The sequence below is a fragment of the Chaetodon auriga genome, chromosome 13, assembly GCF_051107435.1.
Source record: "Chaetodon auriga isolate fChaAug3 chromosome 13, fChaAug3.hap1, whole genome shotgun sequence".
NCBI lineage: Eukaryota > Metazoa > Chordata > Actinopteri > Chaetodontiformes > Chaetodontidae > Chaetodon > Chaetodon auriga.
This window is the reverse complement of record NC_135086.1, coordinates 13,625,814-13,650,994: the sequence shown is the minus strand read 5'-3', so window position 1 is coordinate 13,650,994 and position 25,181 is coordinate 13,625,814. Positions and strand designations below refer to the sequence as shown.

Sequence of the window (25,181 nt, the reverse complement as noted above, 5' to 3'; positions counted from 1 at the left end):
GATAGGACTGATAGTCCTCCATTCTGCATATTCAAAATGACAGGTCGTGCCTAAAAGCCACACGTCATGTGACTTCACATAAACCCCTCGAACAAAGCATCAGTCACACTGATTCACTGTGAGATTACACCCAAACACGCAATACCTGAGGCAACACCACTCTTGCACTCAGGAAACTGTTAATTACTGGATATATGTGCAAACAATGTCACATTAAATTTATGCATTTTAGGTTTAATTACCCACAGGTTATGCCTTTCCAAGCAATTTCCTAGAACCAGCCATGCACCGCCATCGGTGGCTCATTACACCATCACCAGAGAACCAGGCGCAGTTATCTGGATATTGTCTTCATTCTGCATTTCATGTTAAATTATATTTATTCTCAGGCCGTGAACAGGTGAGCTTTCAGACAGGATTGTTGTTGACAGACATAAAATCTGATGTAACCACAGTGTTTGGGACCCTGTGCTGTCTGGAGCTTCACATTCAGCCCGTCCGTGTGTTTTGGTTTCTGTGCTTTAAATTTCCCCACAAAGCATCTGAGAAGCAATCACTGCTTGACATTTAATCACTTGGGTTTTGTGACCACATCACATTGAGTTAATGTAAGCTGAATTCAGACTTGTCTCTGGTGATTGTGTGGCAAAATTGGATTTTCATCCAACCGTTTAGCCTCCCTCGCCATTATCAGCCATTTTAAATATATCATACCTTCATCTACATCAGGCATTGACTGTGAAAGGAGGTAAACCACACCAATAAAGCTATGGAGCTCTCTATCTCTCAGTCAGATGCTGCGATAACACCATGCTGGAGTAATGCCTGCAAATGCATTGTGTGGTGGATGTGCCTCATTCACAGTAATGAGACAAAATTTGAAAGGCTGTGATCCATGAGATAACTGACCTTTCTCTGTTGACTGGATGGTAATGCTTTCCTCCCTGCAAACGCCTGACCTGAATACATTTTCAGACGTTGAAATTTAAAGAAATATTCAGTTCATCCATGTGAAGTATATAAAATGGAAATGTTCATCTTGCTTAATTGCCTGCTATTCAATATAATCACCACGATTTCATATTTCACATTGAAGATCTGCTAGAAAACCATATTAAAGAATGAATCATGAACTTAATAATAAATAAATACTGCTTTTAAAATTCAAAAGATTATTATTTGTTATATACAATTCTTGTTTGTTGAGCATTATTTAATTGACTCACTGGTCATTTTGTCCATTGTACTTGTATTTTAACAAAAAACAGAAATTTTAATTATTCCAAACAGCATTAGAATAAGATATTAAAGGTGTGAAATAATGAAAATATGTCATTTTAGGATTATTACTAATGTTGTCCAGTGTTAGACATTTCTGTATTCATGTTGGTACATCATGCGCAGTAAAATATATCACTCAAACATAATCTCTTCTGTGAAAACTCTAATCCTCTTCATCTTCATCGAGGCATAAACATCCAGTATGTTGTCCAGTTTTTATCCACCCCCTGCTGATATTACATGGACGCTTTCATTCAGATTCAGTGAACATTTAATCACTTACAGAGCAGATACAAACACAGCTCGTTGTCCTCTGGAGACTGGAATCACAGTGTGAGCCTTCAAAGTGTCGTCATTAACACTGGACGGAGCACTAAAGGTGTCCAGCTATAGGACTGCAGGCCTACTGAGCAGAAACAATGCCGGCTGCTCCCGTGTGACATGACAGACTTGGAGAAAGGCAAAATGGTGCTCACATGGTGTAAATTCAGGTGGCCTGAGTGATGGGAGAGAGAGCTGGGGGTGGGTCGGGACAAATCTCTCTTAATTCAGACATTGCCAAAATGGTCATTTGTTCCTAAGTGAGATGAATGGGGCGAGTGGTTGAGTGACTGGCTGATTGAATGGATTGGGGATGTGAGGAAATTGAGTTGCCTGACCCATCACGGGCCCGACAGGGTGGGCTAATGCAGAGCAAAAAGAGGGAGATATGGGTGAAACACCTGGCCTCTAGGAAACACTGCGCTAGCTGAACATCTGAATTAGGATTACAATATTATTTATTTTGAGGTGGAACTGGACCTGAAAAGCAATGTGGAAATACAAGGTGCTTTACAGCCGACTGACAAGCTCAGACAGCACAAACAATCTGCAAATGCTCACAAGACAAATGATAAAAATGAAATAATATAACAGAGCAGCTGCAAGATAGACATTATGATCATTTTGTTTTGTTAACAAGATCAGAAATTAACTTAATAAAGTTTTATTTTTCAGCCTTAATGAAGATCCAAAGCTTTAAAATTATTTCAAATATGCCACCCAAACTGAAATGGTCCATCACACACGTAAATTTTTCCATGGGAGAAACAGACACATACGTCAAATCATTATTCAATATGGAAACAGCTTTTGGATTTTCAGTGGGCTGCACATGCCCTTTACACGGCTCATATAAATATATACACAGATTTCAAGGCAGCATTAATAGTTAATCACCGATACAAGAAAAAACATAGAGCAGAGAGCATGTGTCGTGTCTTTGCACCTCGAGGTTGTGTGTGGCCAAGTTCACGATGGGATATTTCAGTGGTGGATTACTCTGGCACGTTGATCTTATAACAGATGACAAAGAATGTGGCCCTCTCAAATGACAAGCATTGGCAGCCAGTCACTCACATCCGCTGTCAGACAATAACAGCGAGGCAGTCAGTGGAGAGCTTGGAGCTCGTGCAGTGAGTTATTTGCCAGTGCTGAAAGAATGTTTTAGGTGGGTCAAACCTTTTTAACTCTCCAGTGGTCAACGGGCAGCGTGTTGAAGTCGGATCTTGTTTTTGGATGCCTGGGTTTATTGGCGAGAATGAATAGTGTGTTTTTCATTTTTCATCTAGTCTTTCTAGCAGGTAAGAACGTACTGAAAACTGGAGCAAACGCGTGTTGATCATCTGTGGATGAGTGTTTACAATACTTACTTTTAATGTTTAAAGTATATAATGAAGTTCGAGAAAGTTGGAGTGTAAAAAAAGCTATTACTAAACATCTTTTCATTGCTTGTGATTAATCAAAATGCCGTCAGGTCAGCTTAAGCTGATCCTGTTCAAACAGCAAAACTAATGAGCAAATTTCTGTGCAAAGAAGCTGTTTGATTGACAAGGCCATGTGCGCTGTTTTCATTTCGCTTTTCAACCTTTTATCAGTCTGTCACCGCATGAAGTCACCTGCGTAATTATGTTCAGGAGGATTCCTTTTTTTACTCAGCTGAATATCTTAAGACTCATTCAACCATTCAAACAACATGTTGCTGTGAAATGACCTTGATTTCAAGGTCAGCTGAAAAATGAAAGGGGATCCTGCTCTGGCTTGTGACAGATACGTAGAGGAAAGAGCATAAGAACATCTCTATTAACAACTGTGCAGGAGTCCCATCACATGTTTGAATGGAGTTTGCCAAATTTGGACCCCAAATCCCAAAAAAGTGAGTACAAGCAAATACATAGTTAGATTGTAGTTACACTGCAGGCCCACAGGTTTGAGAACATGTACTTGAATGCAATGTTTTCATGATTACCTGTTATGTAGCCTGGGAACATCAAAAATATATCAATATATTCAAAAGCATGAAAAATCTAGATATAAAAATGTCATTGTTTTACTATTTTTTGTGCTTATCTGCTCTTTAATGTCTTCTTTGAATGTTTTTTGTGTGCTGTCACCCTGCCACAGACTGCATGGCTAAATCTGGCGCATTTACACGATGGACACAAGTGTTCGTGTTAATGAGCACTGTCCCTTCTTAAATAACATAAACAGGAATAAATAAATGAAAACATAAAACCAAAATGTACGTATTTGATGCCTAGAAGAGCTTTCACACACTGCATGTGTACCTACTTAAACGGCTTAGACCTAGAGAACAACACCTGTCACATCTATTTTCAACTCATATTAAATGCACTCATGTCAGGTATCAGATGTTCTTAAAGCAATATTCTGCTTTGGAACAACATAATAGTTTTCCAGCCCACTCAAGAGGTCCCTTGATGAGTAGAGAAAGTAATATTTCACTGTCTCAATGCCTTAAATGTAAGTTAGTAATAATGAGACTGTATCCTGTGTGGTGTCTTTTTTATTTTAGGGGCTGTCTGGGCCTCCTCTGACGAAACGCGTCTGGTCAAGACCCTCTTCACTGGCTACAATAAGGTTGTGCGTCCTGTCAATCACTTCAAGGACCCGGTGGTTGTTACTGTGGGCCTTCAGCTCATCCAGCTAATCAGTGTGGTGAGGTCTCATGTCACACTCGATGTTGTCCCGATGCTGTTGAGATTCACTGTCATCCGCTGTCTAAACACATTTATCTGCATCCACAGGATGAGGTCAACCAGATTGTCAGCAGCAACGTGCGACTGAAGCAGGTTTGATGCATTCCTTCATTTTTGTAGTTGTGACATCATAAAACAAAGACTTTGGACTCACTGTCATGTTACAGAAAGCCTCAATAATTAAAATGGGCAAGACAAAGATGGAAAAATACATCATCATGCTGCTAGCTGCAAATAAATGCGCGTGTGTGGAAAAATAAGTTTGACGCAAAAAATTCAATAAGATATATAACAAATATTTGGTTTGGGAAATGCTGAAAATACAATATTAACATTTAAGAGTTATAAACATATAGTGTTTATACATGAAGACAAAGCTCAGGATTGACCACTAGGATAGGCAAAAATACAGTTACTTTGTTGTACCAGCTTCTCTAAAGAGAGCAAAGGCAGATGCACAGTTCAGTTCTTCTTTGATTCAATCCACATATGCTGCTGTCCATATGAAGTATATGAGAGACATATTTGACCACCCCTTAAAACAGAATTACATTAAAGTTCGGTACGGTAACTGTAAAGGATATCAGGTGTGTCATTCTTTGTACAGAAATGTGCTTTGGAAAATGTCATTTGTACAGAATGTGTCACCTCTTTGAATACACTGTTTATCGTCACAGCCTGCGTGATGCTTTCCGCTCATGTTAGTTTCATAAAACGATTAAATACTAGTTGTCATTATTCAAACACTTTCCATTGTTCTGAGTGTGCATGTCTGTTTTCTAGCAATGGGAAGACGTGAACTTGAAGTGGAACCCAGATGATTACGGTGGCATCAAAAAGATCAGAGTTCCCTCCACTGATATTTGGCGGCCGGATCTGGTTCTCTACAACAAGTATGTCATCTGGCTATATTTGATCCATGTCGTATCCCTCTTCTTTTTCCCCTCAAACCTTTGTTTTCCCTTATAATAATCTACACAACCTTAAGCACCGAGACTTCTAGACACCATCAACACACCTGTCAGTGATGCTTTGAATCTCACTTTCATATACGTGTGAAAGCTCAGATTTCATCAGGCTAAATCTGGACTCTGTGTTGCGGGTCCTCCCTCCCCCCACCATATGCTGCATCTGACACACTGCTGTTTTTCCCTGACAACCAGCTCCGCCACCACAACAACTTGTGGCAAGCTGAGCTCTGGTTGGCTGGGCTGTGCGACAGCAGTGCTGACCCATCCTCCGGCACTGATGTCCCCCCGCGTTAATATTTGACTTATTATCCCCCATACTGATGCTGCCAGTGTTTATCTGTGCCCACAGTGCTGATGGTGACTTTGCCATCGTTCATGAGACCAAAGTGCTGCTGGAGTACACGGGGATGATCACGTGGAACCCACCTGCCATCTTCAAGAGCTACTGTGAAATTATTGTGCTGCATTTCCCCTTTGACCTCCAGAACTGCAGTATGAAGCTGGGCACCTGGACCTACGATGGAAACTTGGTTGTCGTCAATCCTGTAATTGCACTCAGATCATTTCTTTAGAGGAATGGTTCTACATTTTGGGAATTGCCCTTATTTGCTTTCTTACCAAGAGAATATCAATATCAGAACAGCTACCCCGGCTCTGTCAAAATCCCTAAATCTCAATAATTAGCATGTTATATCTTGTTTGTTTAATCCATACAGAAACCAAGTGATAAAAATATATTACGGATTTATGGGGGTTTTGTACCAGACTATTTCTTGGCTGGGTGAGTCCCATAAAACCACAACATGTTTTGCAGCTTAGTTTGTTGTACAGCTTAAACAACAGAGATACAATATGCTAATTAGTGAGCGTGTATGGTAACGTTAGGACTGAGAGTGACATCAATCTACTCATCTAAGTCTCAGCAAGACAGTGAATAAATGCATTTCTCAAAATGTCACACAATTACTTTAAGCATGGAAATAGTGTTAATCCCTATTTTGAGAAATAGAAATGGCTTTCCATGACGCTCAAACACCAAAGGTCCTATTGAACAACAGTGATAACATTTCTAACACCTCTTTATTGCTCAAGCACTTGGCTACAAAATAAGCAAATAAGTCTTCATCAGGCCTCCTTTGTTATAGAGAATAAGCCGTCTTCCCCAGGTCTGTCAGGGGTGTAACTGTCATGTCACCACAGTGAACAATAATATACAACAGGACACTTACATATGTTGCACCATAACATCAAAACCCACATCATGTTGAACAGATAGACAGAGTTCAAACAGAAGGCAAACAGTCTGTACAGCTTAAAGCCCTATTTCACTATCACTTTTGAACCCAAACACAATTCAGAGTACAAGATAAGCTTGAAGAGGCCTATCGCAAAATAAGTTAGCACACTTCAATCAAACAAACATTGTTTGCTAGCGCTTGACAAGCTTAAAACCAAACAATACAAATAGAAACCATGAAACAATTGTAAACCAGGGAACATGAAAAACAATTGTAGAATGACATGACTGAAAAAATCCACCTTTAATCACTCTGTTTAATGCTTCTCCTCACCAGGACAGTGACCGCCCTGATCTGAGTAACTTTATGGAAAGTGGAGAGTGGGTGATGAAGGATTTCCGCGGCTGGAAGCACTGGGTGTACTACGCCTGCTGCCCGGAGACCCCTTACCTGGACATCACCTACCACTTCCTCATGCTGCGGCTCCCGCTGTACTTCATCGTCAACGTCATCATCCCCTGCATGCTCTTCTCCTTCCTGACTGGTCTCGTCTTCTATCTTCCGACAGACTCTGGTATGTCGTCACGGCTTCCATACTGTTTTGTGTCACTATGATATAACACTAAGTATCAGTCATTAGTATACTTATGACATAAAAGAAACATCAGCACACTGTTCAGAATAGCTGCTTTTTTCTAATTTTCACAGACAAAAAGCAATAAAAGTGTATACACATATTACAACACTCTGCCTGCCAGCACCTCACCCTCACAGGAAATCACTGCGCCTCGACAAGAAATAGTCTGAATCAGAATCCTCATAAAAATGCAAAAGGAAAAACAGACAGAAAGAAAGAAACACTGAAGCTGCTATTTGCTAATGTGTTATGTGTCAAAAAAAAAGTTATCTACAGCGTACTTGCTGCATATGAAAATACAGACATGATAACTGATATCATGTTGGACAAATCCTTGTTTCTAATTTTGTCTGCCAGTCAGAGGTGTCCTTTACATCGGCTGCTACGCTGCCTGTGTGCACATCTGGCCGTGTTCCCAGTGTGTAGGTCTGCCTCATTACCCAGGGTCCCTCTGTGCTGTCATGTCTGAAAGCAGGCCTTTGCTTTAATGTATAATACATCACTTGATCCCTGTTTCTGATACGGCTGCTGACAGGAGAGTGTGGAGGAGAAGCTGGTGCCAAAAAGACGCTCTCTCTGGGATAACTGCTCTTACTGAGCAACAAAAACAACGTGCTTTGCATTTTATTTGTGAAATGGTGTCCAGGTCTGTTTGCTTGTGCTGTTGCTGGGTTTAGAAACAACAACAGAGCAAAAAAAAATGCCTCTCACTCCATAAATATGGTTCGCTTGTGTGGTTGAACAGTGCAGTATAGGGAGAATCGGATTCGTCGAAATAGCTCCCCCTTGTTGCAAAGTAATAATATTACATATTGTGGCATGAGCCAACATACTGTTTCATGTTGCAACTCCACATTTTTCACTCTGGTTCCAGGGTTGTTTCAATGTATCTTAAAAAGGAAAGTGTGTTTAAATAACTCAGAATACAATGAAAACATACGGGATAGACGTTATGCTGTAATTTTAGGGTTTCCAACCTTTTTACCTTTTCACCCTCAAAATTAAGCAATGCTGATTTGTGACATGTCGTCCTTGGTGACAAATGCCTACCACTTATGACCAGTTCACCTAAAGAGCTGTTCATTTTGAAAGACTTTTACAGTCTGAGTTTAAAAATTTGTTTATGACCTTGGAAAAAGCACCAATAAAACAATCTCACCTCATCGTCTTTCAGCAGCTATTCTGACACTTTTGATCATATCACATGAGATAAATCCATTTGTTGATGAACATCATGTGCACTCAAAGGGACCCTCAGGTGAGAGTGTTTAATCAAATGGTTTTTTTTTTTCTCTTTTTCTATCCTAATACTTATCTCACAACCAATGGACGGTTTAATCGAGGCCAACTGGTCTTGGTTGTGGAAACCTGAAAGAAAAAGAGGCTCCAGTTGCCTTTGTTTAAACCCTCTATGATAACCATGACCTGGATGATTGAGAATCTCACAACCGTTCAGATTTATTCTACCCTAATCTAATCTGTCGGGTCCCAACCTCCAGGCTGGGAAACACAGATCTGAATGCTGATTAATCACAAACATATTTGGTCCAGCAGCTGTATACTGCATAGCATTATGTACCTATTACATGAATCAAAACATCAGCAGGAGCAGTAAAGACGGTTCCTTGTGTCTCCCAGGTGAGAAGATGACTCTCAGCATCTCTGTCTTGCTGTCTCTGACTGTGTTCCTGCTGGTCATTGTGGAGCTGATCCCCTCTACCTCCAGCGCTGTGCCGCTCATTGGGAAATACATGCTCTTCACCATGGTCTTTGTCATTGCCTCCATCATCATCACTGTCATTGTCATCAACACCCACCACCGCTCCCCAAGCACTCACACGATGCCAGACTGGGTCCGCAAGGTGAGTTGACCGCTTTCTGAGTGTTGGAGAACTATCCATCATCATTTTCCTCTGCGTTATATTGCCACCTAGTGGTAGGGTAGCAGACTGAAATTTTCATTTTTTAACTCAGTCCCACAGCTCTGATGTGGTGCGCTCCATAATACATCCTGCGTATCCTGTGTCTTTTCATGACAGGTTTTCATTGAAACCATTCCCAACATCATGTTCTTCTCAACAATGAAACGGCCAGGAAAGGAAAAGCAGAATAAGAGCATCTACGGTGGTGATTTTGACATCTCAGATATCTCTGGCAACCAGATCTCTGCTGTTCACTATCAGTCGCCCATCACCAAGAATCCTGATGTCCGCAGTGCCATTGAAGGAGTCAAATACATTGCAGAAACCATGAAATCAGATGAGGAGTCAAACAATGTAACCTCACACAAAGTGTCTCTAATATGGTCTTTTGTGTGGTCTTTTGTGCGTGGGTGACATGTCTTCCCTCTCCTCTCCCCAGGCTGCTGAAGAGTGGAAGTTTGTGGCCATGGTGCTGGATCACATTCTGCTGTGTGTGTTCATGGCTGTGTGTCTCATTGGCACATTAGGCGTGTTCGCAGGACGTCTCATTGAGCTGAGCATGCTCTAAAGGCCGGTACCTCATGGTTTACCGATTTAACTCAGATGACCAGTTTGTTATTCAATGTGAAACGTGCTACCTTGTTTTTGAAGCTACTGTATGGCCTGTAGCATCTCTTTTTGTTTGCTTTTTGGTATTTGCAGAACGGCCCCATTTGTGTATGTACGTGTTTTATCATGTTTTCTTCAGCGTCCTCCGTATATTTTATGACAGAGCACTGTTTTTTTTTCTTTTTTATGGAAATATACTGTACGTGTGCAACTGAAATGTTATGTAATGAAATTTATTTAAAAGAAAACATTTTGCTTGACACACACACATATATATGTATATGTAGGGAACAACCTAATAAAGGGTGACTGATCTAGAAGTGCAGTCCTTATGAAGTGTTTCTGATGACTCTAACTTTGCCAGACTGACCAGTTATGTTGCATATTTTTAAATATGTCATAAATCTAAAGGTGGGAAATGTAAAAGCAGAAATGTGAATAGACGCAAAACAATCGCACATAAACTCTGATATGGAGTTTTGAACTTTGAGATAGTATTTCCTTTAAGATACTTTTACACTTTCCCCTGGTTTCTAAGGACATAAGCAATCTGTTGGACGATAGAAACATCAGCTGTCAGAGGTACTCACACCTCTGCAATTATGCAACTTTCTTAAAGGGGTGTTTCCCACTACATTGTTTACACTGTTCACAGTGGTGGAATTTAACTGTGTACAGTTTCATGTGTACTTTATGGAGAAGTCACGTTATGCAACTCCATATGCCACAGGTAAAAATTGTACTTTTTACTCTGCTGCATTTGTCTGAGAGCTTCACTTCGTATAACACTTTTCAGATAACAATATTACAGACCCCTCCTGTTTTTTTCTGGCAGACTCAAGGCTGAAGTGTTCTTTTATGGGCTGGGAAAATTATTCTACTTCGTAAGCTGAATAAATCTTTCAAAAACCCTTGTGGATTAACTGGAAAATTGACTGTCACAAAGATGAAAACAGAGCTGTTTGTCTGAGCACGTGAAAAGCTGTGGTTCTCACGGGACAGCAGTGCTGCAAACATATGATTATCCTATGATGCACTGCTGTAGATTATATTACCCTTAACATTAACTGTATATAAAATAGTTAAAATTAGTTGTAACTGTAACTGTAAACATCAACAGCAGTAAAACATACAAATACAGTAACATTAATCCAGAAACATACGTATATAGCATTTATTAGTAAAACACTGACAGGGGACACACTCAATACTTTCGATTGCAACATTTTAATGATCATACTTAAATACTTTTTCTTAAGTAATGTTTTTTTTTTCAATGCAGTGGAGTTTATTTTTACTCTTTCTCAAGTAAAGATCTGAATATTTCTTCCTCCACTCTAGACCTCTATATTTTTGTTTCAACCCTCGACTTTACATTCAAATACCCGTATAGATTCAGTGTCCCTGCATTATTAGCTCTAACACGTGTTCACCTCTGTTGCACAACGTTTGCAGATATTCCAGCATAATATCAGTTGTAAAATACATTTAATGAGGCTAGTTTCTCTGCCAGCTGTGCTGTAGGGCACTAACTGACTGGCTGCTTACACATTACATTTCCATGCTGAACACTGAGGACGGCCTCGAAGCAGGTGGGTAAGCTAAGCCCCGCCCCCCACCCGCTTCAAAATGTGATTGGTGCATTCGTTGTTGACAAACCGGTTATTATGAAAGTTGCTGGGTGGGAACTATATACTATCTCTACAGGAAATATTAACATTACCCAGTTATATCAGCAGCTTTGTAACAGCGGACTTCGTACACGTGTTGGCTTTCCTGTCTACTTAAGTAGCTTCTGCTCAGATTTTCGGCGACACCGTCCTTCGCGTCTCACCAGTTAAGCTAACAGGCTAATATTAATGGCTAACTCCTCTGACTGACGTTTGATTGACACGCGGCGCATAAAAGGGCACAACTGCTCTCAGAGGTGAGCGTAAGCTTAAAAGCTGTACTTGTTGAAAATGCGACGCTTGCCGGGTATTTTTTAACAACTGTACAACCTTTCTTAAGTGAGTTATGTCAGGTATATGATGGTGTTTCGGTGAACTGTCTTCACGCAATCAGCGCTGGCACCTTGACACGGACCCTTTCAACGGCGGTAACGGCAAACTTCTTGAACTCCTCCCCTGACTGTTTGTCCCTCTTTCAGCGCCGAGCGGCGGCCGTCAAGACGTAAACATGACAGCTGACACTGGGAGGATCGGCACGATGGAGGTACCCGACACAAGCACCAACTCATCCGCACTCTCATCCAGCGTGTCCATCGACAGGCTCCTCCCGGCTCTGTTGGAGTGCTTTGGGATCATATTATGTGGGTACATCGCGAGGAGGGCAAACATCATCACCTCCACCCAGGCCAAAGGACTGGGGAGCTTTGTGTCAAAGTTTGCCCTCCCAGCGCTGCTCTTTAAGAAAATGGTACTGTTGGACTTTGCTAATGTCATCTGGTCTTTTCTCTGGAGCATCATCGTCGCCAAAGTGTGTGTGTTTTCCATCGTGTGCGTCCTCACGCTCATAGTTGCCAGTCCTAACAGCCGCTTTAGTAAGGCTGGGCTCTACGCAATATTTACCACCCAGAGCAATGACTTTGCTTTGGGATATCACATCGGTGAGTATAATGCCTTTAAACCTACCACCCACATTGCTTTTCATTCACTGCTGCAGCTGTAATTATGCTGGACTTGTGTTTGCCCACGCATCAAAACAAAAGCATAATTATTTATTTGTTACCCCGTAAACTCCCTTAGAAAACACATTTCAATATTACGTTCATGCTAAAGCTGTTGCTACACTGAGAGTGTGGACATTTCTGAGCGAAGTGGGGTTCATTATTTTGTACTTTTGTACACAAGGATTTAAAGAAGCATAAACATGTCGGATCACTCTTCTGCTCAGCTACCTGTGGTTGAAATGAAAGAGTGCACATGAACTGATCCAGTTATCCAATAGCCTTCTCAGGCTGTTCTCAAGTTACCAAACAAGCCCATTTAGGCATGATTTAATAATTAACACTTAGGCAAATTTCAGATGGAGAGGATGTTCATTTTATCAGTTTTTCAGTTCCAGTGAGGCAGAATTTAGAGCTGCATCCACTTGCTCCTGAACCATCTTTTTTTCCACGTCTGATAGTCCAGCTGTGACATTTCCAAAAGGTGTCTTTTGTTTGGCTTTCACTTCAGTTACAAAAGTTGACCTCAGGATTTTTCAGATTTCCACAAACTTTCAAAGTAAAACTGCTTTGCGTTATGAGTCAGAAGAGACTCCAGTTTTTTTAATGTCAGTATGTACTTAGCGCCATTTGTTTACATGAGATGAGCATTTTTTTATGGCGGGGTTTATGAAAGCAGATATATGAACAATTTCATGCCTGCTTTCAGACATGACAACACAGAATAACTCTTAAAGTAACACTACAGCTCAGGGGCCGTGTGTGTCAACGTCTCTAATATATGAAAAAGAGCATAAACCAAAATATTTCAGGGAGTCTGCTCGTTCGTGCTTGTGTGTCGATGCAGCGTTTCAGTGTTAAATCCAGGTGAAGTTTTCTTGACCTCTCGACTGCATTTGTGCTGCATCCCAACAGCTCAAGCAGTATTGAGCCATTTGTCCTCATCTTAATCCACAGTTGAGGCCCTGTACCAGAGCACATACCCAGAGTACCTCCAGTACATCTACCTGGTTGCACCTGTGTCCCTGATCCTTCTAAATCCCATCGGCTTTGCCTTCTGCGAGATCCAGAAGTGGAAGAATCAGGGAAACCGCCAGCAGAGCAAACTCCGGATCATAGGAACTGTAGTTTTACGGGTCCTGAAGAACCCCATGGTATTCATGGTTTTCATCGGTATTATTGGCCACTTTGTCCTGCACAGAACAGTCCCTGCCATCATCGCTGAATTTGTGGATGGCTTGGCCGACGCGTTCACGGGAGCAGCTCTTTTCTACCTGGGTCTGTCCATGGCGGGCCAGTTGGGGAAATTAACCAGATCCACAGTCGTGACACTGATATTACTAACTACAGCAAAACTGTGAGTATAAAAAAAAAACACCATTACTGCTCCTGATGTTTATTTTGTACCAGAGATGATTTAGTGTTATCAGATGACTTCTCTTGTCTAATGAGCCGTGCTCTCGGAGTGCAGAGAGTCAGCAGGTTAGAGCTTTGTAAAGTGTTCCCAACATGCTGTTTTGTGGTGGTGGTTGGGGTGACTCAGGCCTGTCTCAGACCACAAGCCTTTTACCAGATGGATGACCCGTTAAGAGGTCTGAGGAGTGCATAAAAATAGCAAGTGCATGTAAATAATTTAGTTGCACTGCATTTCTCTGTGTAGTGTTAACTAGCCCCTCAATGAATGGTCTTTTGATTTGACTTTCAGGTTGCTAATGCCCCTGATTTGTAAGGACATGGTGGATCTGTTGGACAATAGCAACACCGACTACCTGAACCACTCGAGCCTGTCCAACTATGCCTTTCTTTATGGAGTGTTCCCCACTGCTCCAAGTGTGGCCATCTACGCTGACTACTACAACGCAGAGCTCGGAGTTGTGAGTTGTTTATCTCTACCTTCCAACCTATTCAGGTGCTGTGCTGTGTTTTCATTTGTAACTCACTGTACATGATGTTGTTATTGTGCTTTGCAGATAACCTCTGGGATGGTGATCACCACTTGTCTCTCAGCTCCGTTAATGTATGTTTCTGCCTGGTTACTCACAATGCACTGGATGGATCCTCAGCTTCTGCTGGATTCGCTGCAGAACGTCAGCTTTAACATAAGCATAGTGAGCTTAGTCGCACTGGTGAGTCGCAACAACCCACTTCAGTGTCACATATGTAAGCTTGCGGTTGGGTAACATTTTATAACCAGTTTTTTATCAGCTGGTTGTTTGGTTTCTTTTGTTTTATCTCAGTGTGTGGAAACGGAGGTCAAAGTGAAGCCAGAAGGGCTTCACAGAGCGTTTGGTATCGCATGTTCCACTTCTTAACTGAAAGACGTTTGGCCTGCAGCGATCAGTTAGTACAAAGTACAACCCACTTTTGATATCACACATCTCCTGTCCATGTGATGTTACAGTGTAGGGGGAATACAAAAAGATGGCTTCTCGTTAAATGCTTGAACCACTGAGGCAGGTGAACATGAAAAGACTCAGTCATTTAGAGGATGTGTGAGAAAACAGATGCTTTCTGCCTGATTGACTTACTTCCTCATTTATTCTCACTTTCAGCCTTTTTTGAGGAACATCAAACTTGTGTCTATAAACAGTGACAGTCTGCAGTGATGACAAATTCTTGTTTGTGTTTGTACTCTCTTATGTCTTATGCTTTTTTTTGCTTAGTGTTTGTGTTTCGTTCTGTTGAATAATGTCACCTCTCCTTGGCTTTAAAATGGAATAACCAGCCAACAATGTTCCATATTAGTTGTGCAAAAGTCTCTGTTTTGGTAAATGTGAGTTATTTGAAACCTGTGTCTTTTGTCTGGCAGGTTTGGACAATTGGGGTCATGTTTTTAAGTAAGAAATTCAAGAGAATACCTCACCTTTTTACAGTGAACCTGTTCTTGGCACAGGTGAGCACACTCGCACAGACTCTAAATGGATTTTGTAAACTATCGCCTAAACTGACAAAAGAAATCCACTGCATCTCTTTCATGTGGCCTCTAGTTTTTAACGTGTATTGGGATGATCTTGTGGAACTTTGTGGTGAAAGAAGACAATTTCGTCGGGCAGGTCCTGACCTTCACATTATTGTGTACCTCACTCTACAGCACTTACGTGTGGCCAGGTATGCTGTTTACGCACACCACCATCCACCCGCATTAGCCTGCTTTGTTTGTTTGGGCAAGCTATGAAATGTGAAAATTGACAGCTGATTTTGTAATGTTTATTTTCAGGTTTGATAGCACTGTCTCTTGTGCTCGTGAAAAGGTTTGAAGATCTGAAAGTGTCACCGGGTATCTTCGTCATTGCAGGCTGGGGGTGAGTCACTTTGAGGAAGAATGAAGAAATGAAACCAAGCTCTTTTGTTTGGGGGAGTTTTGCAAGGTTTGAGCTGCAGAGAGAAAAAGTTGAACTGCAGCAAGACGACTTGAACACAGAGAGCAAAGAGGAGATCTGGATTTTAAATGTTAAATAGAAACATTTAAAATCCAAACTTTAGTCTGAATCTCTTATTTCTTCTGTTTTCTGTGATCAGGAGCACTGAGGTTGATTTTACTGGGGTAATGGTGTCTCACATGAATGTAAATGATCAGACGAGGCTGTTCAGCTTCTGAAAATGTAATCGTTGTCACTGAGCTGGTTTATATTTTACATTTTGATACTGTCAGTGATTTTGTTGTAAATGTTGTCTTCGTGTTGACAGGTTTCCAGCCTCAGTTACTGCTGTGTTGCTTATTTCGGGGGAAAAAATGTCTGACACGACTGACTCGTTCTTTTACGGCAAACAACAGGTAACAACATAAGTGGAAATCATTTTCCTGCTTTCTGCTATTTAAGAACTGCGTTTGAACCTTACTTAAAAGTCCTTGTGTGCTTTTTTGACAGATAATCTACACCATAGTTGTAGTTGCCCTCAGCATAGCGCTGGGAGGGGTCGCTCTCATGTGTCTCAGTCGGGGAAGCTGGACACAAAATGACCAAATCCAAGAGGGAAACTCTGCAGATGATCTTGTGACAGAAGTCGAACCAGAAAGACGGAGGTTTTTCGAACCTGTCCTATCGAGAAGTGTCAACAGAGGTACTTTCTTTTCTGAAGATCATTTATCTGAGATTTTTATCCAACAGTTCAGCATTTGTGTGAAGATTTCTGTGTAATGACACTGAATAAGGACCAGGCTGCCAATTACAGTAACAGGGTATGGTCATCACTGGAGCATACAGATGCAGTTCTAACATATAAGATAGTTTGTCAGTTGTCAAAGCCCAAATTTGAAAGGAAACGAAAAGCACAATCAATAATCCAAAGTCAAGACTGCTCTTTATCGACAAGTTTTCTACAGCAAGCTGATACGAAGGCGATGCAGCTTCCACCCAATGTCCATCCCCCACAGATCATTGTCAGTTACATGAGTAGCAAGTAAGTAGAAGTAAGTTGAAACAGATTTTCTGGTGTCATTGTCTGGAGGAAACATGATAAGCCATGTTCCTGATAATCGTCTATAATAATGACTTTGACTGGAAATTCACCCTCCTTGGCTAAAGTTTGTGTTACTTTGAAAGGAGATGTCATCAGAGGAGTGAGTGGATTCATTCATGCTCTATTACCTGCATGTAGTAACTCAATTATGGCTCATTGAAGTTTAAGTTTACTGAAGTATCGTGCTCATAGTCACAGTGCTGTACTGTAGTGTATTACTAGCTCTTTGCGTGGGAACTGGGAGGATATTGTGGTAATACAGTAAAGAATCATCCTCACTGCCATCACTTTGTTATCAACATGTGACTGTACGCCACCGCAGCCCATGCCGGACATGATCATCAGCACAAATATGAACAACACACCAACAGACGTGCATTTTCATTCTGTAAGATTTCAAAATGCATTAAATCCCAGTCAGTAAAAGCTGTCAGTGCAGAAAGACTATAATTGTTGAACCGCCGTTTTTAAGAATGTACAGCTTCTGTCTCAAAGTAGTAAGATTCGGTATTTTAAATGTGCGTTTTGCTGCCACCCTCAGGTCAGTGTGAGAACAGGTGCGAGTCCCCGGACTGCCTGCTTGTCCGAGTGGAGGGGCTCCAAGAGGCTGCAGACAGACAAGTGGCTCGTCATTTGCTCTTATGTCTGCTTCTGACTGTCAGCTTGCTTGCTGTGAGTAAACCACCACCTTTCACTTCCACAGTGACATGAAGTCAGCCTTACTGCCTCCATTATTATATTTAGTGCATCATGAACAAAGTCAGATGCACACGGCTGAGCTGTGTAATTTCCAGCTCCTGTGAGTACTGATGGAAGACGTCTTTAAAAACGCCCATCAGAAAAGGATTTTTTATCGGCCATAACAGATAAGACATATATTAAATAAGGCTTTCTGTAAATCTAAAAAATGTTGGATGGTCACTGACACTTGAATCGTCCTAATGCAGTTAATTTCACTCAGCTTGTTCTACAAGCTGCCGCTGCTGTGAACCAGATTTACTGTTTACATCTCAAATGTAAAATCTGTCCTAATTGCTGTTATGACAGAACTTGTCCAGCTGCTTGTGGCTGCTCTTCAACCGCGTGCCTGGTAAACTCTACTTGGAGCTGCAGTTCTTCTGTGCCGTGACCAACTACGGACAGGTTGGTGCCTCAGATACGACAGTAGATTGTGAGCGTTCATTTTTCACACGGTCCCAGTGTCATGACACGTTTTCTGTTACCAGGGTTTTCTCTCCTTTGCTCTGTTTGGGCTGGACAAGCATTTGATTATACTGCCATTTAAGAAAAGGTAAAGAATGTTTATGTGATGAAGCTTTTTATACACGCAACATACTGTATGTACTGTGTATATGATATACTATATGTACACAGCACTAAACAGGGTCCATGGGTTTGCTTTCTTTTTGTGAATGGTGTCTAGGTTATACAGTCTGTGGTGTGGAAAGAAGCAGGAAGAGCAGCCGCAGACTGATTTACCTGAGGATATCAGGATGACTTGCACCCAGTTCACCAAATACCACAAAGACCAGTGTTGTCGTGACATTGTCAAAATGAGAAGGTGAGAGCACATAGTCTCACTCACTGCCGAGGTTGACGAGAAACAGTCTTAGATAAACATCTTCTCTGACGTATAGAGGAACAAATCCTGGTCGCTGTTCACATACCGCAGTACACTAAAAAATGTTATTTCTTATAGCTTTAGGGCATGTTGGCTCCGTCTGCTTCTTCTGTAGACCTTTGAGTGAATGTGTTGTTGGACTTTCCAGGTGCGGGAAGGGGATCTTGGAGGACTGCTTTCTTGGCTGTGAACTGGTGGAGTGGCTCCAGCAGGTGGGCTTGGCTCAGGACCGTGGCGAGGCAGTACTCTATGGGACGCGGTTACAGCAGGGTGGTGTCCTCCAGCACATCAAGCAGGAATACGACTTCCAAGACAGTCACCTTTATTATCAGTTCATGATATAAGACACAAGTGTCAAAGACATTTATTTTTTACCATTCACTAACAAATACCACGCCGATAAGGTACAGATTTATGATGGCTTAGTAAGTGTTGTGGATGGAGGAGAGCATAGCTGATGAATGATAATGCATTAGGATGAGGGTCAAGAGATGAAAGGAAGGCAGGGTGTAAGGAAGGAGGGATGAAGGGATGAGGGGTAACTGAAGAAGCCTTTTGGATGAGAGGTGAAACGTCTTCCACAACCAAGTCCAGTCGCCTCTGGAAGCACTTACCATGAATTACCATGACCTGGATGGATGAGAATCTTCACAGATGGTGAGGGGTAAGGGATGGAGAGATGAGAGGATGAGGGGTGTGGGATGAAGGGGAGGAGGGCTGAGGGTAAAACTGCATGTAGCCTGGAGACTGGACCTCGAGCAGGTCGGAGAGTTGTTTATGTTGTTACTTTGGAGTTTCTGGTTGGCAAGGGCCATATCTCTCGAAGGCCGAGAGATATGGTTTTGCTGAGCGCAACCAAGTGTGCTGGCGGAGGTGGATGTTAGGGGATGGAGGGGACTCTGGGAGTCTCCTGATCTCCGAAAGAATCGCTGACTGAGGGGTTGAATATGAGCTCCTGGTCCGTGGTGTGAGGTGAGCGATTTGCTGTAATGCTTTCTGTCACATGTTGTGCAGAGACAGAGTTGAAGGGGAAATGAATGAAGCAGGTGAGCTTAAATACTTGAGTGGGAGTGGGATGTGTTCTGGGTGGGGTCTTTGTTCCTGAACCTCATTCTTAAACTTCATAAAGGTAAATGGCATTTCAGCTCAGGAAGAAAATACTGCCAAAAACATCTTCAGGTCAGGTAACGGGCAGAACAATGCTGATCTCACCTGAGAGTACCTGACTGAAACTTGTGCTTGCACTACCATGCTGTCCACACCCGACAGCAGAGCAACAGACTTGAAACAACTGAAAAGGCCAGTGCATCATGTATTGTGTGGCATTAGTGTAAAGGGAACTCGTGCTTTAATAGGTAAAAGGGCCGTTTTAACCACTTGTGTCATATTTTGGCAGTGTGACATTTAACATTTTACTCACCAGGTTAATTGCTGAGATCTGGAGCTGCTGCAGGATTACTATAACAATCAGTTAGGAAAAGGACATGAGCTGTCAGGTGACCAGACATGTACAGTAAAACATCAAAACCATTTATGTGGAGGTAAAACCGACAGTGGGAGTACCTGAAATAGCAGTCATAACCCATCATTATGTGGAAAAACTGCACGCACAGCTACCACTAAGTACCATAGATTAGCTTTCAGGAAGTCATTCTAATGGAGGTCTACAACCGACACATCGGGTTATATCCAGTTTTTCTCGGAAGTGAAAATGACATGCTGTTAGTTTATTTACATGTCAGATAGTCCGCGTCCATAAATCTGCAGTGAAGCTGGTGAGTAAAACATTAACACGTAACAGATCGGACTGATGGACATAACAGAAGATCAGAGCTCAAGTGTTTCCATTTAACGTGCATTTTCAAGAATAACAAAGCTAACAGGTAGAACTTCTTTTAAATGGTGAAACAAGACTTTGCTGCTTTTTAACGACAGGTTTGCATACATGTTTATGCAGTCAATAATGCACTTGAAGGAATGAGTCTCAGAGCTCAGGGAGTGCTAATGTGTTTACTTGAAACCAGAGTAAACATATTGTCTGACAAAAAAAAGCTTTGTGAACTTCAAGTTGGAAAAGTCTGAGCTGCTGTAATTCAGTTTTTCTCTCAGGTGTATAATAAACAGAAAACTAACTCAGCTTAAATGAAGCATTTTCGTGGCTTTTGAAGTTCATAGGCTTGTGTTTCTCGTTAAATCAAGCATGTTCAGAAAGCGGACGTGAAAACATTTCACTTTATTCTGTCACAGGCTGAATATTTATACATTTTAAAATAAATTTTATTCCCCAACCCTCATATCATGTATAATGATTTTGTTCTGTCCTGTATTTGTGGTGAATGATTCTGTACACAAGTCAGCATTTTTGGCCATCTACAACATGGGATTCATGACTTTTGAGTATTACAGGCTGTTTAATTTAATTTAATTTACTCGACCTAAACGTGACTAAAAGCTAAACTTCAGAGGCAGACACTGTGCTGCTGCTGCTGGAGACCTGATTCGTTGACTGTAACAAGAAGCAGGCCTCTCAGCTTTTACTGTACACAGCTACCTCCTCCTTAACAGAGCTGGAGAACAGATTCACCAACAAGTCCGGTTCCTCAACACCGTGTGAAAGGAGCTCCTCCATCTGTGCCATCTTCTGCTTCTCCAGCAACCTCATGCTTTCCTTGATCTTCTTTCCCCTCTCCTGCAGACAAATAACAAAAAAAAAAAAAATAAAAAGTTGTAGGTACATTTTCAGCACAGTGACCACACTAAGACAACCTCCAGGCTTGAATGTAATTGTTAAACCTTGAAGGAATCCATGATGGCAGCCACCAGTTCGTGTTTGACAAACAACTCATGTTTGCGGTCAGGCTTGCTCTGGAAGCGGGGTTTCTTCTTCACAGGATCATCTGGACCGTAACTGGGAGACGTCGTCTCCTCCAGCGGCTTCAGGTTTTTCACAAAGATGAAAGGTTTGAACACAGACCTGTGGTACAAAACGGACTTAATAAACCACCAGTGACTGCAGCCAAAGTGAATTTAAAGGATGCTCTTTGTCAGCTAAAGTGAGACCACGTGCTGCACCTTTCAGGGTCCGGAGTTGCTGTAAAATAGTGAACCCCTGGCAGAGAAGGATCCCTGGGGATGACTGACACCATACTTCCTGTTGTCATGAACATGCCCTCCATGTTGATGCCGCTGTCTTTATCCCTCAGGACGTCCATCATCGTCTCAGCAGTGATTTGACCTTCAGTGAATAAAGTCATTTGCATTGACAGTGCGAGAAGTCATGTAGCTTTTTCCTCCTGTGTGTGACCTTTCTGCAGTGAGGTGCACTTTACTAACCGTTGCTCTTTTCCATCAACTTCTTCCCCTCACAGTATCGGCTCCCTGCCGCTTCTATTCTGGCCGTGGTTATGAAGGAGTAGACCGTGGCAAAGTTGAACTGACTCTTTCCATCCCACCAGCCCTTGCTCCTCGCATATTCCCTCATCTCTGGGTGTTCCTTGTCTATCTTAGTCGTTATGCCGTACTGGTTGGAGATGTTGCGATGTCCATCTAGAGAAGGGGAATACACACGTAATGCTGTTATTCAGCATTTATGATTCATCGTCTATTCACCTACTACTTCAGGTGCATGCAAGGCTGTCTGAAGCTGACCTCAACTGAAAAACTTAAAGGGATGATAATCAGAATAAAGGCTTGGAGTGGCAGCTTCTCAGAGAAGGACCACAGATATATAAAGATATTATTACAAACACACAGTATGTACTAAGTATGTCTGTCAAATTCTTTGATGGCAGCAGAACGTGTCTCCCTGGCCACAGCGTGGACGATGAAGCTGGCTGTTACAGATTCAGCCGCCTGTTATATAAGCCTGTAAAATGATGTCACTGTTATGTTAAAATACTCATAAACTTCCCGCAGATAAGAGTGTGATAAAAGAGGTCATAAAGACGTTCAAATGCAATTACAATTAACTTATTTTACAGTGGAGTGATGTGAAATAGAGCCGATTTTACTTAGATTTTCTTGTTTTGGCGATCTTAAACACTTGATGTTTCTCAGAATCATAATCCAAAAAATGAAGAGGAGCTCCACTGTGAGGATGAAGAATCCTGAGCACAGGTGCATTTAACAAGATAACCTTTTAATGAATTGCTACTAAGGTAAATATGATGACTAACCATGCTGATTTCAGGTGATACTGAGGAGCCCTTTATTCTATACAGTGATCTAATGATCCGTGTTGGAGTTAATACACAAAGTATTTGGCCTTGTGCTAATTAATGCTTGTGTTTTTCAAGTGACTGGCAGACGCCTTCAGCCAGCTCAAAGCCAAGAAGTCACTGGTGCGAGTCAGGCTGTTTAAGGAATAAAATAAAAAGAAGTTCAACTGATATGAGGCCTGGAGTGATACCTTTTTTCCCCTGCAGGGAGAATGAAGAGATAAAACTAGCCAGTCAAATCGGTTCAGCTGGGATAAGCTTTACATTGTCACACATCTTTACAGGAATTTTGATGTCGCTAATAATTTACACGACTGCTTATTGTATGGTGTCACCATGTGACCTGCTGACGAGGAGGGTCAGCAGGAACGCTTGCAAAGATTTCGATTATGAGACGACTGCAGTGCACGAACTGTTTAACTTACAGCGTATGATCTTTTATGGTCATCGTCAGCCTGACCATGGCTGTGAGGTTATACAAAGTTTTCCTCTCTGTTTCAACTGGATACAAAACCAAGACTCAGATTTTCAAATGTCATACTTGTATTGTTTCATGGCTTCGGTTTTAACTACATTAAGTTTGCAAACAAATGGAAGAACTGATGTTGACCGTTGTCGTTGATGTCTGCCACCTTGTCTGAAGACAAACTGTTGGTCTACTCAGGGATGCAACTATAGCCAGACAGGCCTTTAATAACGTTTGTTTATGTAGAGGTCAAAGTATAGTATGTACTATGGGCGCCCTCTGGTGGACAAACTATGTAATGGTGACTGATTCTGAACTGCCTCAAACATATCTTTGGTACTGTGTACTGCAATTTCTTGACATTTATCAGTTGACATATACACAGACAGCAATATAATAATATATTAAAAAATAATATACACCAATTCAAGTGATCTGGTGGGCTCTAATTGCACCTTGTTCCAAGCTTGATTTACCAAACATGGAAGCGCCTCACTCTTAGAAATCAGGCTTTTGGCTGTGATGTAATTAACACGTCACTTTTCTTTTCTTATTTCTGGAGACATGTCAGTGCCTTTGTCTTGTCCATGGTTTCATCTTGGATTTCAGTTCTGACCTCTAACACTGCAGACTAACCACTAAAGCGCTTTTTGAACTTGTGCTTCAAATGGAAACCTAGCTCTCGTGCTCTTTCTGAGTACCTTCCACTCTCTCTGCTGCCCAGTACTTCCCGGCCGTTTCCAGCAGCCATGCCTCCGTCCTGTCTGAGATGAGGAAGCTGTTGTGGTAGGTGAAGCCAGACTCGTCCTCCATGCAAGATCCTCCCTGGCCATACTTCTCCAGCAGCTCAGTAATAACATCCACAGCCTTCTCTGCTGTATCGGCTCTCTCAAGTGCAAGCCTGGAAAATTGCAGGGTCACAGATTCATGTCTTCGTCTATGTCTGAGCTGACAAAGGTCAGCGGAAGGAGAAGTTGCACTGAATTGTTTCTGCCTGCTACCATGTCATTACATTTCCATTTTCCCCTCAAGATGAGGCTGGAGGCTCAGAGGCTTAATAACACAAACAACTGCTCTTTCTTGGGCTTCACCTGACAAGATCCATGCCAAGAAGAGCCTCGTCACCATCAGCACTCTCTCTGCCCCACACCGCTTCATTTCCAACACACACTTGGTGCTCATTTGCTCCCATTTCTGCGCCCCACAGCCAGGCCGGTCTGCTCAACACGACGGCGTGAGTGTGGGCAACCTGCTCAACCTCTATGTACGTACACTGTGGACGAGAGGACCGAGACACAGGAGCAGAGGCTGTTAATGTCATCAAATGGCACCTTCACCCAGGAGCACTGTGGGAAATTGAAGGTTGGAGGGCAATAACAAGCTGTCTGTGTCACCCACCTCCACCTTCTCCTCTGCATTATAGTCTCTGGCAGGGAAGTACACCACCTCCTGGACTTCATCACAAGGCCTGTCAGAGTTCTTCCCAAAAATGATGCGTTGTCCCACAGTGGAGGGGGGCAGAGCCACGAAGGTGTCACAGGAGCAGGGCTGCATTTTCAGGCTCGAACTAAAAAGACATTTTAAAGGTTGTATAAGTCACATTTACCGAACAGCCAGACGAGCTGACGCGCGGTGCCACGTCGTGCTGTGACTGTAATTCCTCATTACAACAAGGTAAGCTTACCTGTGCGCGCCAGTCTCAGAGAGCACCGTCACTTTCTGGTTTCATTTCTCTGTTCACCATAAAGTCCATGCGCGGAACAGGACAGTCACGTGACCCAGTCACCGAAGTCAGTTTTGTATTCGTAGTTGACCCAGTTATGGATCGCTTTCATATTATTTATTTGTTTAAACTGTATTCCTCATCCTAAATTATTATATTATCGGCTGATGTTCCAAGAGGCTGGTATGATTTGATTTGATTTGATTTGATTTGATTTGATTTGATTTGATTTGATTTGATTTGATTTGATTTGATTTGGTTTATTTTTATTTGAATGTTGTTGAGAGATTTGTCATCAGATAATAGCATTTACTGCCATCTCATCTAAT

At 42.0% G+C, this 25,181-nt stretch overlaps 3 protein-coding genes across 3 annotated transcripts; 2 read left to right on the top strand and 1 right to left on the bottom strand.

Moving 5' to 3' along the window:
• Positions 1-2,860: 2,860 nt before the first annotated feature.
• On the top strand, positions 2,861-9,792 carry LOC143330372 (acetylcholine receptor subunit alpha-like). The gene is made up of 9 exons (XM_076746895.1): positions 2,861-2,903; positions 4,136-4,278; positions 4,368-4,412; positions 5,103-5,212; positions 5,640-5,835; positions 6,865-7,102; positions 8,804-9,027; positions 9,205-9,441; positions 9,527-9,792. The coding sequence occupies exons 1-9, from the start codon at positions 2,861-2,863 to the stop codon at positions 9,653-9,655; spliced, it is 1,365 nt and encodes a 454-aa protein (XP_076603010.1). The 3' UTR covers positions 9,656-9,792.
• Positions 9,793-11,408: 1,616 nt separating this feature from the next.
• gpr155a (G protein-coupled receptor 155a) lies at positions 11,409-20,736 on the top strand. The gene is made up of 15 exons (XM_076746894.1): positions 11,409-11,623; positions 11,846-12,304; positions 13,322-13,721; positions 14,070-14,238; positions 14,335-14,490; positions 15,174-15,257; positions 15,352-15,472; positions 15,582-15,666; positions 16,052-16,139; positions 16,234-16,426; positions 17,367-17,497; positions 17,873-17,968; positions 18,052-18,116; positions 18,249-18,386; positions 18,595-20,736. The coding sequence occupies exons 2-15, from the start codon at positions 11,875-11,877 to the stop codon at positions 18,788-18,790; spliced, it is 2,352 nt and encodes a 783-aa protein (XP_076603009.1). The 5' UTR covers positions 11,409-11,623; positions 11,846-11,874; the 3' UTR covers positions 18,791-20,736.
• scrn3 (secernin 3) lies at positions 18,829-24,903 on the bottom strand. Its single transcript, XM_076746896.1, has 8 exons — positions 24,814-24,903; positions 24,528-24,696; positions 24,221-24,402; positions 23,831-24,030; positions 21,780-21,992; positions 21,519-21,681; positions 21,240-21,420; positions 18,829-21,135 (listed from the first exon to the last, which is right to left on the bottom strand). Exons 2-8 carry the CDS (start codon positions 24,681-24,683, stop codon positions 20,974-20,976), a joined length of 1,257 nt encoding a protein of 418 aa, XP_076603011.1. The 5' UTR covers positions 24,684-24,696; positions 24,814-24,903; the 3' UTR covers positions 18,829-20,973.
• Positions 24,904-25,181: the final 278 nt, after the last annotated feature.